This window comes from Biomphalaria glabrata, chromosome 7 (genome assembly GCF_947242115.1).
Source record: "Biomphalaria glabrata chromosome 7, xgBioGlab47.1, whole genome shotgun sequence".
Taxonomy (NCBI): Eukaryota; Metazoa; Mollusca; class Gastropoda; family Planorbidae; genus Biomphalaria; species Biomphalaria glabrata.
In genome coordinates, this window is record NC_074717.1 from 29950541 (window position 1) to 29965952 (window position 15412).

A 15412-nucleotide genomic window follows, 5' to 3' on the forward strand; every position below is an offset into this window, starting at 1 on the left:
ATAAATGTGTTAAAAAAATGGTAAATGGACATCTCCCTTACTAAAAAGCCTCCAGTGTTTGTTACTATTAATAGTGAAAAGTTGTAAAAATGGTGTATTTTTATGAAAAAACTGTTTGCATAAGTGATTTAAAAAATTAGATTTTTCGCTTTCAGAAAAAAAAAAAGCCGTTGCATCAGAACTTTGAATGATCTAAAATATCATGATGTCCGAATTTCATTTTCTTTTCTAGTCTCTGAGATCTAAACGGGACGGACAAACAGACAGGCCACACAAAATTAATAGCATCTTTCTTTTCCTCTTTCGGGGAACGCTAAAAATGTTACACAGTCATTACTTAAAAACTGTATATTTTATCGAAAATTCAATTTAACCATTGCTTTCATCTTGTTCAAAATAGGTACAATGGTTATTTAAGGTCTTTCAAAAAGTACTTTGTTTTAAAATTAAGTGTGCATTTTTTATAAACAAACATATGAACTATTTTATAACAGTTAGGTACAAACTTAACTTGTATACATTGCATACAATTGTAAATATGAGTTTAGAAAGATCAGTTTCATATTTAAAATATGTTCAAAGTTGAAACAACTTTTTTTCTAAAAGCAAGTTGTTTATTTTTTAAATTTAAGCATGTATAGTGTATTGTCATTTGCATAAAACCATTTTTATAAAGTGAAAATGATTGCATAATGATTGATAAAAAGTCACTGTTGTCAATGAGTTTACATGTTAGTTTGTGTGTTACATAATGGCCATTAATCACTGACCCACTAAGGTCACATGATTTTGTGAAATGCAAAATCATTTGTCACAATTTTGTGTAACACATAATCCCTAGTCATATAATTTTTTTATACAAGTTTTGGATGTTCCTTTAGAATTATAGACCATTATATCCTAGCTCAAACCTCCTACAAGAGGGTGAAAGATGGTCGCAAGTGGGGTTTTAACCAAGGACCTTTTAGACAGTTCAGAGTACATATCACAAACAGCCATTTTAAAAAGCAAAGCTGTCTTTTCAAGATTGTAATATTTTTAGGAAGCAAAACAAGCAAGTAAACAGAATTTAAAATTTTGTTTTAAGTAAATTAAAAAAAAACTCACATGAACAGAGTAGGAAATTTCAATGATGCCGCATCCATCCAGACGTGACGGGGGAAGTGCAGGTATACAGACTGACCTGCTTATATGACCTTCCGAGTGTTTTTTGATGTGGTAGGGACCACTAAAGAGAGGATAGTTGTCGATTTTAACATGGAACTTAGGATGACCAGAGGAAAATATACTGTCAGAATATCCAGTGTATTTGACCACCTGGAAACATAAGATCATTTAATTTATGAAACAAAGACATCAACTAATTCAAATAAATACTAAACATTAAAAGAATACAAAAACTTGTCCCAGTTCATCTGACAGCATTAGGAGTTGAAAGAATTGTTTGATGTAATATAATCCCAAGAACACTTCATTCACAAGTCCACACAGCTGCTTGATCACTTGACTAATAGTGGATAAAAGAGTTTTAAAATCTTTCTGTTCTAGCTTTAATGGAGAGGATTTTATTTGTTGTGGAAAGGCATCTTTCATGAAATAGTTCTTCAAGAGATAATAATAATAATAGAAGTATCTTTATTATCCATGAGGAAATCGGTCTTACAATTTGTGCATTACTCAAGACAGAACATTATAACTATAGCAAAGGAAATGTATGTTCATACCAGTTTCATTTAAACATTATAAGTGAAACTTTTAATTAATATCAAATAGTTGGATTGTATTTAATAATTTCATTGCCAGGGGATAAAAAAGGAGTTTTTGTGTCTGTTTTTGTTATCAGTGTCTTGTATTTTCTCTGTGATGTTCAAATGTTTACATTGTGACTTCAAGAGGTTTTCTTTATCCTTAAAATCTTTTTAGATTTCTTAAGAATGTTTTTCTTGAATAGTAGTTCAAATCATGATTATTTGTTGCCAGTGACCTTAAAAGCTGCATTTAGGATTTAATAAGGTTTATTTTTATTTTTAATGTTCCGATTGTCATACCAGGCAGTGATGTTCAAACGTAAAATACAGCAGATGTTAGCATGGTAAATCATTGGTAAAGTTTTTTGCTAATACTAAACAAGGACATTTCTTTTTTAGTAATCTAAATCTTTGTTGCCCTTGTTTGTCCATTGCAATAGTGTCGCAACTATCTATTTAGTTGTATAGTAAAAATGTACACTATCTAATAGTGCCGCTTTCATCAATAGGTGATGACATTTGCACTATTTTAATTGTGTGTACTAATTGCTTTCCCCCTTGCGCTTTGTCATAATTTTTCATATGACGTCAATTTTTTCTTCTTGGTCATTTGGTACATTGACTCCATCTTATGCTGTAGTGCCAAGCTATATCTTTTGAGTTCTTGAATTCTCCTTGTGCTTATGTTAAAGGACAGCCTTAGCATTTGTCTTGGTATATATTCTTGAAGGATTATTTGACCCCTGTTTAGGGTGAGTTTTATTTCACATTGTTAAGTTATTTTAATATGGATTTGGTCATATTTGTATATTGTAATTAGAATAGAAGATTAGAGGATTCATCATCATCATCAAACTCCATTAGAGTGAGGGCTTGAGAGGCTCAAATCCTCTCTTGCAAAAGCCCTGGACAGAAACCCTGCTGTCTTGCGTAGTGCATGAATGTAGCCATACAGGTCAAGAATTTTGGGTTTCGCAGACCTGTCGAGACGGAGATCAGCAAGTCTGGGGCAGTCAAACAGAATATGAGGCACGGTTTCCTCTTCTTCCCCGCAGCGAGGGCACCGTGAATCGAAATTTGGCCATAGCCGAGAGAAATATGAGCCAACAGGACAGTGGCCTGTCCTGCACTGTGCTATAATAGCTTGCTCAGGCCTGGACAGCCTCCACCACGGGGAAGTGCGGTCAGGGCGCCTCATGCGCTCCCAGACTCCACGGGCTTTTTGGGACTTGTCCCAGCACTCAAACCACTTTTCCATTTCTGTTTTTTGTATTATAGCCAGGGCTTGATGAAAGCTTACAGCCTGATCAGTGGGTGGAATTTGCCCTCCCTGGTGGGCCAAAGAGTCTGCGATTGTGTTGCCAGTCACACCTATGTGACTCGGTACCCACTGCATTATTACAGGGGTGCCATAGCATTGTTTGATGTTATGTGAAGCCATGATGACAGTGTTGATATTGGGGGGCCATGGTCCGGGGCTTTGCAAAGCATGTAGTACAGATTTTGAGTCAGTGACCACAACAATCTGTGTTGCCCTCAAATGTCCCTCGCCGAGTTGAGAGTCAATGACTTTTAAGGCTTCACAGACTGCCATGGTCTCCGCATCAAAACTGCAAACACTACCACATGGTCCAAAGATTTTGACTGTGTGAGAGCCAAGAAAGTCGATATAGGCTCCATAGCCTGCTCTTCCAGAATCTATTGATGCCAATCCATCAGTGTATGCAAAAATAGCACTGGACTTGAAGGTATTAATGGTCTCCAGAGCTAGGATTTGAAGGTCGTTAGATGAACGGCTTTGCTTAGTGGCATTAGGGTCTACTAATTTCAAGCGTATGTCTGGGGTTGTTGGGCGACACCAAGGGGGAAGGGGATGAAAGCGTTGAATGTTTTGTCGGTTGGTGGAGAGGCCAGCTTCATCAGATAGTCTAGTGGCATGATGCATAAAAGACTGCATCTGGATACGTCTTCTGCATCTCCAACCATCCACTAGTTTTCTAGCTGGGAGGTATTCATCCAGCCTTTTATACCGCTCATAGCAGGTCAGTACTGACCTTTCCCTCCTAAGGGTTAGTGGAGCTATATTAGCCATTATTAGAAGATTAGAAGAATCTGTTATTTGTCTTACTATAGGGTTTTCGACTGAGGTTTCAAGTTTTAGGGTTCGAGCCTGAGATTCCAGATTTCGAGATTTCAGACTTGGTGTTACATTGTGATGTTGTGAGTTTTGATGCTTCTCTGAACTTTGATTCTTCATCGTGGGTGAACATTCGTCTTGGCTAGAAGATACTTGTGTTAAAATGAACATTTATTTATGAAGTGAGCTGAATCTTTCATAGAATCTTTGGCTTGAAATGTATATGGTTGAGGTCAATACTTTTATACCTCATACTATAAGGTGATTATTTCTTTTGAATAATATTTAATCTCTTAATTGATCTGTATTATTCTATATGTACTTGTATTCATTTATCATTCCCATTAGTCCTATATCATTTCATTGTATAAATCTCATTGGATTAAATTTATAGTTTAATTATAAATCATTATACACATCGTTTATTAGTGTATGTACAACTGGGTGTGTATGGTGTGTGTCTTAGGCTGAACCTTGGGACTTATAAAATAATAATGAATTATAAATTATTTATAACACACACGCACACTGCAATTAATATTACATTTTTAATACCTAGACAATTAATATTTATTAATGAAATCTTAAGATCTGACAAATAGAATGGAGACCATTTTGTCATCCAGGGAGCTAAAGACTCTTGTGTATAAACTATGGTTCAGTACAGTAGCAATGTTTTGTTTTTATTATCATGTTGACAGCCTTCACCAACCTAGTTCAAAGAGTTTCAAATAAACACTTTAAAGATTCAGTTTTAAAGCCATATGCATGGTAGTGTTACTAAATCAATGCTAATCAGTGCTGAAAACAAAACCTGACCTGACAATCAGAAATTCATCTTAAAATCTTCACATTAGCAGAATTAACTCTTTTGTTTTATAAATCTGGAGTAACTGGGAATTAGATAACTAAACATTTTGCTGTGAAGTATTTTTTTTTAGCATTTATTTAATGAGTAGATGGTCCCCATTTTAATTCCTGAGAGGTACAGAGATTTTACTACATATTTGAAGACATTCTAAAGTAAGACATGATTTAAATGATTAGGCAGTAACTGTTTATCCGTTAGTTACATGACACTTTCATAAACCAATGTGTAAAAATTTGATCAGCTGTGTTACAGAACTGTAACTTAAGACAGGGAAAATTTATATTACAATTCAGACCCATTTAAGTAGTCTTAAAGTAGTCTGTTTATAAATGTCACCTGTTTAAGATCCACTTCTAGTCCAGTGACATCATTGTCTGTATTGTTTATGATGTCCACTGTATAGTTGAGTGGCTCCCCAGGCACAAAACCTGTTTTGTTCAATGTCATCTGAGCCTGAATGTTTCCAGATGAACAACAGCAGCCCTCTATAACTTCTTCTTGTTCTCCCCAGACAGGCATCTAGATTCAGAACAATTAGAAAACATGAATACATTTTTTTTGTTATGTGTTGGCATAAATAAAGTTTCAAACCATAATCCACCTAACAATAATGTACAAGTCTTGAGTTGAAAAGAAGAAAACTTAAGTTTTAAGCCATAAAAGAAAAAAATATTTTTTTTAAATTGCCACAGATGACACCAAAAGATCAGAGATTCATTCTTTGCTGACTTCAGCATGGTGCAAAGAATGAAAGAAAACAGTCTTGTGTGAGCTACAGCAGTACACTGAACATGGTTAGGAAGGCTTGTTAACATCCATCCATCCATCCCGTGGCGCTACAGCCCATGGAGGGCTCTGGCCGGCTTAAACACATCACTCCATGCAGATCTCTCCTAGGCCTTTCGTTTCCAAACCCTAACCCCATCTTCATTGATCCATTGCATTCAGGGTCTGCCTTTAGGTCACCTGCCTTTTGGCTGTATACAATTTTCACACCTCTATTCTCTGACATTCTTTCAAGGTGACCTGCCTAATGTAGTCTGTTTTTTTTTTTATTTCTGTCACTATTGGTGGGTCTTCATACAATTGATACATCTCATGAAGGCTCTTCTCAAATCCTTGTGGATATTGCACCATATCATGGAGGCTCACTCATGGTTAATAGTAGAGTTGAGTAGGTACACCATGAAGATTTAACCCATTGCGCACAGCTTATGGCCTTCTTTTAATATGGGGAACAGAATAAGGCTACTCCCCTCACTAAAGCAGTGGAACTGAGGCTCAAAGAAAATGAAACCTGAAACAGACTTGAAAAAAAAATTATTCAGTGGATGGGGGCTCCTCAGACAGAAAGTGTTGAAGATCCAATCTTTAATTCCCTTCCACTGAAAAAAGTTGGGGGTTTTTTTGTGAAAGGAATGTCACTAAAAGAACAGAGGGTGTGATTTGAATGTAAAAAAAAGAGGCAAAAAGAATCAGCTAACAAGAGACAATTTTTATCCTATCATTCATAATTATAAGTAAATAAAGGAAAACAGTTTGCCATCAGTATTTTTTCCTTATCTTTTTTTCACTGCAGCCTGAATGTAACAAAGACATCATATTAGACAAAATTCATTATCTTACTGAAGCTGTAGGCTCAGCATTCAGATCTAAATGGTGAATAACAGTAAAAGCTCTTTTTGTGTGCTCATCAAATTTCCAGGGACGGTTGATCGTTGCCTTGCAAAAGTATCGGACGTAACCTCTGCGTCCCTCATAGGATGAAGGCAATGTCGGTGACAAATGAAGAACAAATGGATATGCATGAAGGCCAGATGGATGTTCTATACTGTTCTGACCTGAAATATTTAAAAAGTTATCTGAAATGTTTTGCTATTATATAAATAAATAAACAAGCAAATAAATATAACAATTGATTTATGTATTATATAAATAAATAAAGAAGCAAATAAATATAACAATTGATTTATGTACATATAAAATGCCCTTTAGAAAAACTGAAGTCTTTTTTTTTTCACATTAACCTAATTTTCAGCTGCTAAGTTTTGCCTAAGAACAAGGCAAAATTCTGATTTTAAAAACCATAATTAAAGTACATAAAGCATTTAAATTTGTGTTTGATGTCTTCAATATCAAGCAAAGTAAATTTACAGAAAAATTAAAAAGCTGCAATCACCATCTAGAGGCTCAAACAAGACACTGGCCCCAAAAACTCATTACAAGAAAAATTGTATTGTGAGTTGCCTGATTTGGAAACTACTGCACAGTTCATCGCAGATACTGGACTGAACCCTTCAACAAAATAATGTGAACACGGAAGAATAAAAAGACTGAAAAACTAAATAAAGAAATGCTAAAAATGCTCTTAAATCTTACACATACCATTTCAATTAGTATAATTCCGAAACAGATTTCTGCATTCAAATCAGTCTATGCAACTCAAAATTATTTTCTTGCATGTGAGTGTAAAGACTATTGAAACTATAATATTACAAAATTCATTTCTATTATCAAGGAGAGTAAAAGAGTAGTAGATAGAAAAAAAGGGGCAATAAAAATGAAATATCCAGATATGTTCTGATTATTTGTCTCTTTTGCTCTCCCATCTGTTCAACCAAAACAGGGTTGATTTTTTAATGAATATATTTAAGAAGTGAATGTAAAAAAAAACCTGTTCCAAACAGTACGACTGTATGATTGATATAGTTCTCCCCAGCTCGATAGTCTGTTTTGCTTCGTCCTTGTTTGACCTCCCAATGAGATTTGGCACGACCTTCAAAGTAAAGCTGTAGACCTTTATTAAAAAAATAAATAAAAAAATATACAAGTTGTAAAAACCACATGTTGCAATACTAAGTACTGCAGGATGCAGTGAAATAGAGGCTAACAATAAAGGAATAAAAAATAACTACTGCTAGATAGTCCTACTATCAAAATAAAGTTATCATCACCAATTTCCATTTGAAAGAGGGCTTGGGAGGTTCAAATGCTCTGTTGCAAAAGACCTAGACAGCAATCCGCTGTTATACATAGAGTATTTATGTCACCATACAGGCAGAAAATTAGTGGTTTCCCAGACCTGTAAAGATGGAGATCAGCTATTACAGGGCAGTGTAATAGCTTGCTCAGGTCTGGGCAGCCTCCAATGCAGGGAGAAGCAGTCAGGGCAACTCATGTGCTCCCATTCTCTGCTGGCTTTTTGGGACTTGTCCCAGCAATCATCAGCACAATCAGGAAACATTTTCAAAGTAGAAAATAAAGTTTCTCCTACTAGATTCATAACACCAAAAACCACATTAATCTTCAGACTTTGTAATAAATTACAGAAATTAGTGAACAATGGGACTTCCATACTCAAGAAATTCCCATGGCAACAAAAACATTTGAAAATCAAAATCCTTGCATTACAATCATCAACATCCAATTGTCAAGATCTAGAAGTCTTTTATATGGATAAAGTAAAGTTGTCAAATTTCCAAGTCTTTTAAGTAAACCAATACCTTATATTAGGATTATCAGAAATGCCCATGTAAAACCTATATACAGTTTTATTTTTAAAGATTATTCTTAAAATACATTTGTAAGAGAAAAATTGTGATTGATATATTTATATCTCAGATGTTAGTACATGAGTGGATTGTGCAAACACCTTTATTATTGAACAGGACCTGTTTTTGGTGTATGTGTTTTGCATCACATGTAGAGGATTTAGTGTGTCAAGCATTTTGTGTGCAAAGCTCTGTCATTATGTTTTCAGCTCTGTATTAAAAGGACTTACTAAGATCAACATTGTTTTGTTTTATCTGGCATGTGGTTATGTCAATAGCATTAGATACAACATAAAAACAAAAGCAAAAGATATAATATAATACACAAATAACAAAAATGTTCACTTACATCTCATTTTCATTGGTTTCGTTAACTTGATAATAACATTTCCACTAACATTCTCTCCTGCACTGAACACACCCCTTGGATTATCAAAACGGATTTCAAACTCATCTAACTTCATGGCAGGTCTTGAGCCACATGCCGTTTACAACTTAAAAACATAGATTTGAAACAAATTATTAAAATTTAACAATTATTAAGAGTTAAAAAAAGAAACTAAAATAAAAACTACTCAATTTGTTCATGGTAAAACCTGCTGTTCAAAATACTGAGGCGTTATAATAAATGAGAAAAATGATCCTGGAATCCCCATAAATATTCTATATAATATCAATGAAGCAATTGGGAAATAAAAGTATGAATTTATTGAAAGAATTTTTTTACAAAATCCAACAAGAACATAAACAAAATGTTAACTTAAATTACAACCTTGGTTAAACCAATTATATTAGAATTATATGTGTCCTGTAAGGAATCCCTCAACTCAATAAAATATGAGAGAAAAAATAGAGAAGTTTAATTCCAAATGAAACTCTCCTTTAACAATAGTAACAACATTGATATGTCTAATATAAAATGTAAGGAGTGCATATGTATGTATGTATCTATGTATGTCCTGCATAGAAATCAAAATCGTTTGACCATCTTGATAAAACTTGGCATAAATGTTCCTTAGATCATGGCAGAGACCCCATGCTTAATATTCGTCCAACAACCTGAGATGAACTCCAATTGGTGACAAGGCAGGGAGACCTAGGTCTCGTAGTGCCCTGGTAAGGAACTATGCTGTTTGGCATAGTGCCTCGTAGCTTCCATACAAACTTAGTGAACCACTAGATACGTCCTCCCGCAGCTTGCGGAGCTGCGGACACTCTTGCAAGACGTGCGTCACCGTCTCTTCTGATTCCCCACAGTGTCAGCAACGGGCATCAAAATTTGGCCGGAACCGGGCGAAGTACGCACCTATGGGGCAGTGTCCCGTACGCCACTGCGCTATTGTTGTTTGTTCTGATCTGAACTTTTTAGCCTCCACCATGGGTCCTCTTGATTTGGGCGGCGCATGTGCTGCCAGACTCCCCTGGCAGTGCTGGAGTTATCCCAGGATTTCAACCACTTTTCATGTACCCACTCTCGTATTACTGTCGTAGCCTGTTGGAACGTACTTGGTGACTCGAAAGCGGGCATGGCCAGCGCTCCTTCTCGTGCTAGAGCATCAGCCACGGCATTGCCCCTCACGCCGCAGTGCGAGGGCACCCACTGCATAACGATGACAGCTCCAATAAGCAGGTGGATGTTATTTGCGGAGCCTAATGCCTCTTCCATTAATTTGGACTTTCCCCCTAAGCCAGCCATGGCTTGGAGGCAGGACTGGGAATCGGTAACCATTACAATGGTTATCTTTTTGCGCAGTTTTTGGAGCACGTGATTGAGGGTATTGGTTATCGCTGTTAATTCTGCATCAAAGCTACATGCGGCGAGGCCGCATGCACCTGACAGCTTTTCTGGGTCGAGGTCTGGGTAACAGATATAGGCCCCATACCCAGCTCTTACGAGGTCCTTCATGTCCGACCCGTCTGTGTAACAGTATATGGCATCAGCCGGGTAGGTTTTTAGTGTGTCCAATGCCATTTTCCTTAGTAAGTCCGTGTGTGTGTGTCTTTTTGTGGCCCCCTCCAACCCATGTATAGTGAAATTTATGGGAGGGATGGGCTGTCTCCTCCAGGGCGGGCACGTGCTTATCCGTCTAATTGGGACCCGGTCAGTGGAGAGGCCAGCTTGTGCACTCAAATTTGTAGCACAGTGCATAAATGATGTTCGTTTTATCCTATATTTTTCTCTCCAATGACTGACTAGTGTATGGGTCGGGAGCCCAGGTTCGCCCCTTTTGTAGCGTTCCAGGGCTGTTAGCACGGCGCGCTCTCTCCTCAGGCTGAGAGGAGCCACGTTGGACATAATTTCTGCAGTGGAAGTTGGGCTCGTTCTATAGGTGCCGCAAATGAATTGGAGAGCCTGGGCCTGTACACGGTCGAGTGATTCGAGAGCCGTCTTGCTTGCGTACACCTGCACGGGCAGGCTGTACTCGATTTGGGATCTGACAGCCCCTGTGTACAGTGTGCGGAGCGTGTCAGCTCAGGCGCCCCACTTGGTACTGGCTAGCTTTCTGAGTAACCCTCTTCTGATTCCCCACAGTGTCAGCAACGGGCATCAAAATTTGGTCGGAACCGGGCGAAGTACGCACCTATGGGGCAGTGTCCCGTACGCCACTGCGCTATTGTTGTTTGTTCTGACCTTTTTAGCCTCCACCATGGGTCCTCTTGATTTGGGCGGCGCATGTGCTGCCAGACTCCCCTGGCAGTGTTGGAGTCATCCCAGGATTTCAACCACTTTTCATGTACCCACTCTCGTATTACTGTCATAGCCTGTTGGAACGTACTTGGTGACTCAAAAGTGGGCACGGCCAGCGCTCCTTCTCCTGCTAGAGCATCAGCCACGGCATTGCCCCTCACACCGCAGTGTGAGGGCACCCACTGCATAACGATGACAGCTCCAATAAGCAGGCGGATGTTATTTGCGGCGCCTAATGCCTCTTCCATTAATTTGGACTTACCCCCTAAGCCAGCCATGGCTTGGAGGCAGGACTGGGAATCGGTAACCATTACAATGGTAGTCGCATTTGTAGCACAGTGCATAAATGATGTTCGTTTTATCCTATGTTTTTCTCTCCAATGACTGACTAGTGTATGGGTCGGGAGCCCTGGTTCGCCCCTTTTGTAGCGTTCCAGGGCTGTTAGCACGACGCGCTCTCTCCTCAGGCTGAGAGGAGCCACGTTGGACATAATTTCTGCAGTGGAAGTTGGGCTCGTTCTATAGGTGCCGCAAATGAATTGGAGAGCCTGGGCCTGTACACGGTCGAGTGATTCGAGAGCCGTCTTGCTTGCGTACACCTGCACGGGCAGGCTGTACTCGATTTGGGATCTGACAGCCCCTGTGTACAGTGTGCGGAGCGTGTCAGCTCAGGCGCCCCACTTGGTACTGGCTAGCTTTCTGAGTAGCCCTCTTCTGATTCCCCAGTGTCAGCAACGGGCATCAAAATTTGGTCGGAACCGGGCGAAGTACGCACCTATGGGGCAGTGTCCCGTACGCCACTGCGCTATTGTTGTTTGTTCTGACCTTTTTAGCCTCCACCATGGGTCCTCTTGATTTGGGCGGCGCATGTGCTGCCAGACTCCCCTGGCAGTGTTGGAGTCATCCCAGGATTTCAACCACTTTTCATGTACCCACTCTCGTATTACTGTCATAGCCTGTTGGAACGTACTTGGTGACTCAAAAGTGGGCACGGCCAGCGCTCCTTCTCCTGCTAGAGCATCAGCCACGGCATTGCCCCTCACGCCGCAGTGTGAGGGCACCCACTGCATAACGATGACAGCTCCAATAAGCAGGCGGATGTTATTTGCGGCGCCTAATGCCTCTTCCATTAATTTGGACTTACCCCCTAAGCCAGCCATGGCTTGGAGGCAGGACTGGGAATCGGTAACCATTACAATGGTAGTCGCATTTGTAGCACAGTGCATAAATGATGTTCGTTTTATCCTATGTTTTTCTCTCCAATGACTGACTAGTGTATGGGTCGGGAGCCCTGGTTCGCCCCTTTTGTAGCGTTCCAGGGCTGTTAGCATGACGCGCTCTCTCCTCAGGCTGAGAGGAGCCACGTTGGACATAATTTCTGCAGTGGAAGTTGGGCTCATTCTATAGGTGCCGCAAATGAATTGGAGAGCCTGGGCCTGTACACGGTCGAGTGATTCGAGAGCCGTCTTGCTTGCGTACACCTGCACGGGCAGGCTGTACTCGATTTGGGATCTGACAGCCCCTGTGTACAGTGTGCGGAGCGTGTCAGCTCAGGCGCCCCACTTGGTACTGGCTAGCTTTCTGAGTAACCCTCTTCTGATTCCCCACAGTGTCAGCAACGGGCATCAAAATTTGGTCGGAACCGGGCGAAGTACGCACCTATGGGGCAGTGTCCCGTACGCCACTGCGCTATTGTTGTTTGTTCTGACCTTTTTAGCCTCCACCATGGGTCCTCTTGATTTGGGCGGCGCATGTGCTGCCAGACTCCCCTGGCAGTGTTGGAGTCATCCCAGGATTTCAACCACTTTTCATGTACCCACTCTCGTATTACTGTCATAGCCTGTTGGAACGTACTTGGTGACTCAAAAGTGGGCACGGCCAGCGCTCCTTCTCCTGCTAGAGCATCAGCCACGGCATTGCCCCTCACGCCGCAGTGTGAGGGCACCCACTGCATAACGATGACAGCTCCAATAAGCAGGCGGATGTTATTTGCGGCGCCTAATGCCTCTTCCATTAATTTGGACTTACCCCCTAAGCCAGCCATGGCTTGGAGGCAGGACTGGGAATCGGTAACCATTACAATGGTAGTCGCATTTGTAGCACAGTGCATAAATGATGTTCGTTTTATCCTATGTTTTTCTCTCCAATGACTGACTAGTGTATGGGTCGGGAGCCCTGGTTCGCCCCTTTTGTAGCGTTCCAGGGCTGTTAGCACGACGCGCTCTCTCCTCAGGCTGAGAGGAGCCACGTTGGACATAATTTCTGCAGTGGAAGTTGGGCTCATTCTATAGGTGCCGCAAATGAATTGGAGAGCCTGGGCCTGTACACGGTCGAGTGATTCGAGAGCCGTCTTGCTTGCGTACACCTGCACGGGCAGGCTGTACTCGATTTGGGATCTGACAGCCCCTGTGTACAGTGTGCGGAGCGTGTCAGCTCAGGCGCCCCACTTGGTACTGGCTAGCTTTCTGAGTAACCCTCTTCTGATTCCCCACAGTGTCAGCAACGGGCATCAAAATTTGGTCGGAACCGGGCGAAGTACGCACCTATGGGGCAGTGTCCCGTACGCCACTGCGCTATTGTTGTTTGTTCTGACCTTTTTAGCCTCCACCATGGGTCCTCTTGATTTGGGCGGCGCATGTGCTGCCAGACTCCCCTGGCAGTGTTGGAGTCATCCCAGGATTTCAACCACTTTTCATGTACCCACTCTCGTATTACTGTCATAGCCTGTTGGAACGTACTTGGTGACTCAAAAGTGGGCACGGCCAGCGCTCCTTCTCCTGCTAGAGCATCAGCCACGGCATTGCCCCTCACGCCGCAGTGTGAGGGCACCCACTGCATAACGATGACAGCTCCAATAAGCAGGCGGATGTTATTTGCGGCGCCTAATGCCTCTTCCATTAATTTGGACTTACCCCCTAAGCCAGCCATGGCTTGGAGGCAGGACTGGGAATCGGTAACCATTACAATGGTAGTCGCATTTGTAGCACAGTGCATAAATGATGTTCGTTTTATCCTATGTTTTTCTCTCCAATGACTGACTAGTGTATGGGTCGGGAGCCCTGGTTCGCCCCTTTTGTAGCGTTCCAGGGCTGTTAGCACGACGCGCTCTCTCCTCAGGCTGAGAGGAGCCACGTTGGACATAATTTCTGCAGTGGAAGTTGGGCTCATTCTATAGGTGCCGCAAATGAATTGGAGAGCCTGGGCCTGTACACGGTCGAGTGATTCGAGAGCCGTCTTGCTTGCGTACACCTGCACGGGCAGGCTGTACTCGATTTGGGATCTGACAGCCCCTGTGTACAGTGTGCGGAGCGTGTCAGCTCAGGCGCCCCACTTGGTACTGGCTAGCTTTCTGAGTAACCCTCTTCTGATTCCCCACAGTGTCAGCAACGGACATCAAAATTTGGTCGGAACCGGGCGAAGTACGCACCTATGGGGCAGTGTCCCGTACACCACTGCGCTATTGTTGTTTGTTCTGACCTTTTTAGCCTCCACCATGGGTCCTCTTGATTTGGGCGGCGCATGTGCTGCCAGACTCCCCTGGCAGTGTTGGAGTCATCCCAGGATTTCAACCACTTTTCATGTACCCACTCTCGTATTACTGTCATAGCCTGTTGGAATGTACTTGGTGACTCAAAAGTGGGCACGGCCAGCGCTCCTTCTCCTGCTAGAGCATCAGCCACGGCATTGCCCCTCACGCCGCAGTGTGAGGGCACCCACTGCATAACGATGACAGCTCCAATAAGCAGGCGGATGTTATTTGCGGCGCCTAATGCCTCTTCCATTAATTTGGACTTACCCCCTAAGCCAGCCATGGCTTGGAGGCAGGACTGGGAATCGGTAACCATTACAATGGTAGTCGCATTTGTAGCACAGTGCATAAATGATGTTCGTTTTATCCTATGTTTTTCTCTCCAATGACTGACTAGTGTATGGGTCGGGAGCCCTGGTTCGCCCCTTTTGTAGCGTTCCAGGGCTGTTAGCACGGCGCGCTCTCTCCTCAGGCTGAGAGGAGCCACGTTGGACATAATTTCTGCAGTGGAAGTTGGGCTCGTTCTATAGGTGCCGCAAATGAATTGGAAAGCCTGGGCCTGTACACGGTCAAGTGATTCGAGAGCCGTCTTGCTTGCGTACACCTGCACGGGCAGGCTGTACTCGATTTGGGATCTGACAGCCCCTGTGTACAGTGTGCGGAGCGTGTCAGCTCAGGCGCCCCACTTGGTACTGGCTAGCTTTCTGAGTAACCCTCTTCTGATTCCCCACAGTGTCAGCAACAGGCATCAAAATTTGGTCGGAACCGGGCGAAGTACGCACCTATGGGGCAGTGTCCCGTACGCCACTGCGCTATTGTTGTTTGTTCTGACCTTTTTAGCCTCCACCATGGGTCCTCTTACTGGCTAGCTTTCTGAGTAACCCTAA

At 41.8% G+C, this 15412-nt stretch overlaps 2 protein-coding genes across 2 annotated transcripts in view; both read right to left on the reverse strand.

Moving 5' to 3' along the window:
• LOC106068772 (arrestin domain-containing protein 17-like) overlaps positions 1–15412 on the reverse strand; it is a 36518-nt gene that overhangs the window by 16652 nt on the left and 4454 nt on the right. Inside the window, exons 2-6 of the mRNA XM_056034515.1 lie at positions 8657–8801; positions 7431–7553; positions 6383–6597; positions 5093–5275; positions 1108–1317 (exon numbers count right to left, since the gene is read on the reverse strand). Of these exons, the coding sequence (XP_055890490.1) occupies positions 1108–1317; positions 5093–5275; positions 6383–6597; positions 7431–7553; positions 8657–8771 (846 nt within the window). The 5' untranslated portion in view covers positions 8772–8801. The remainder of the gene's footprint in view (positions 1–1107; positions 1318–5092; positions 5276–6382; positions 6598–7430; positions 7554–8656; positions 8802–15412) is intronic.
• Positions 9644–10279, reverse strand: LOC129927129 (uncharacterized). Its single transcript, XM_056034353.1, has one exon. The coding sequence runs from the start codon at positions 10277–10279 to the stop codon at positions 9644–9646; it is 636 nt and encodes a 211-aa protein (XP_055890328.1).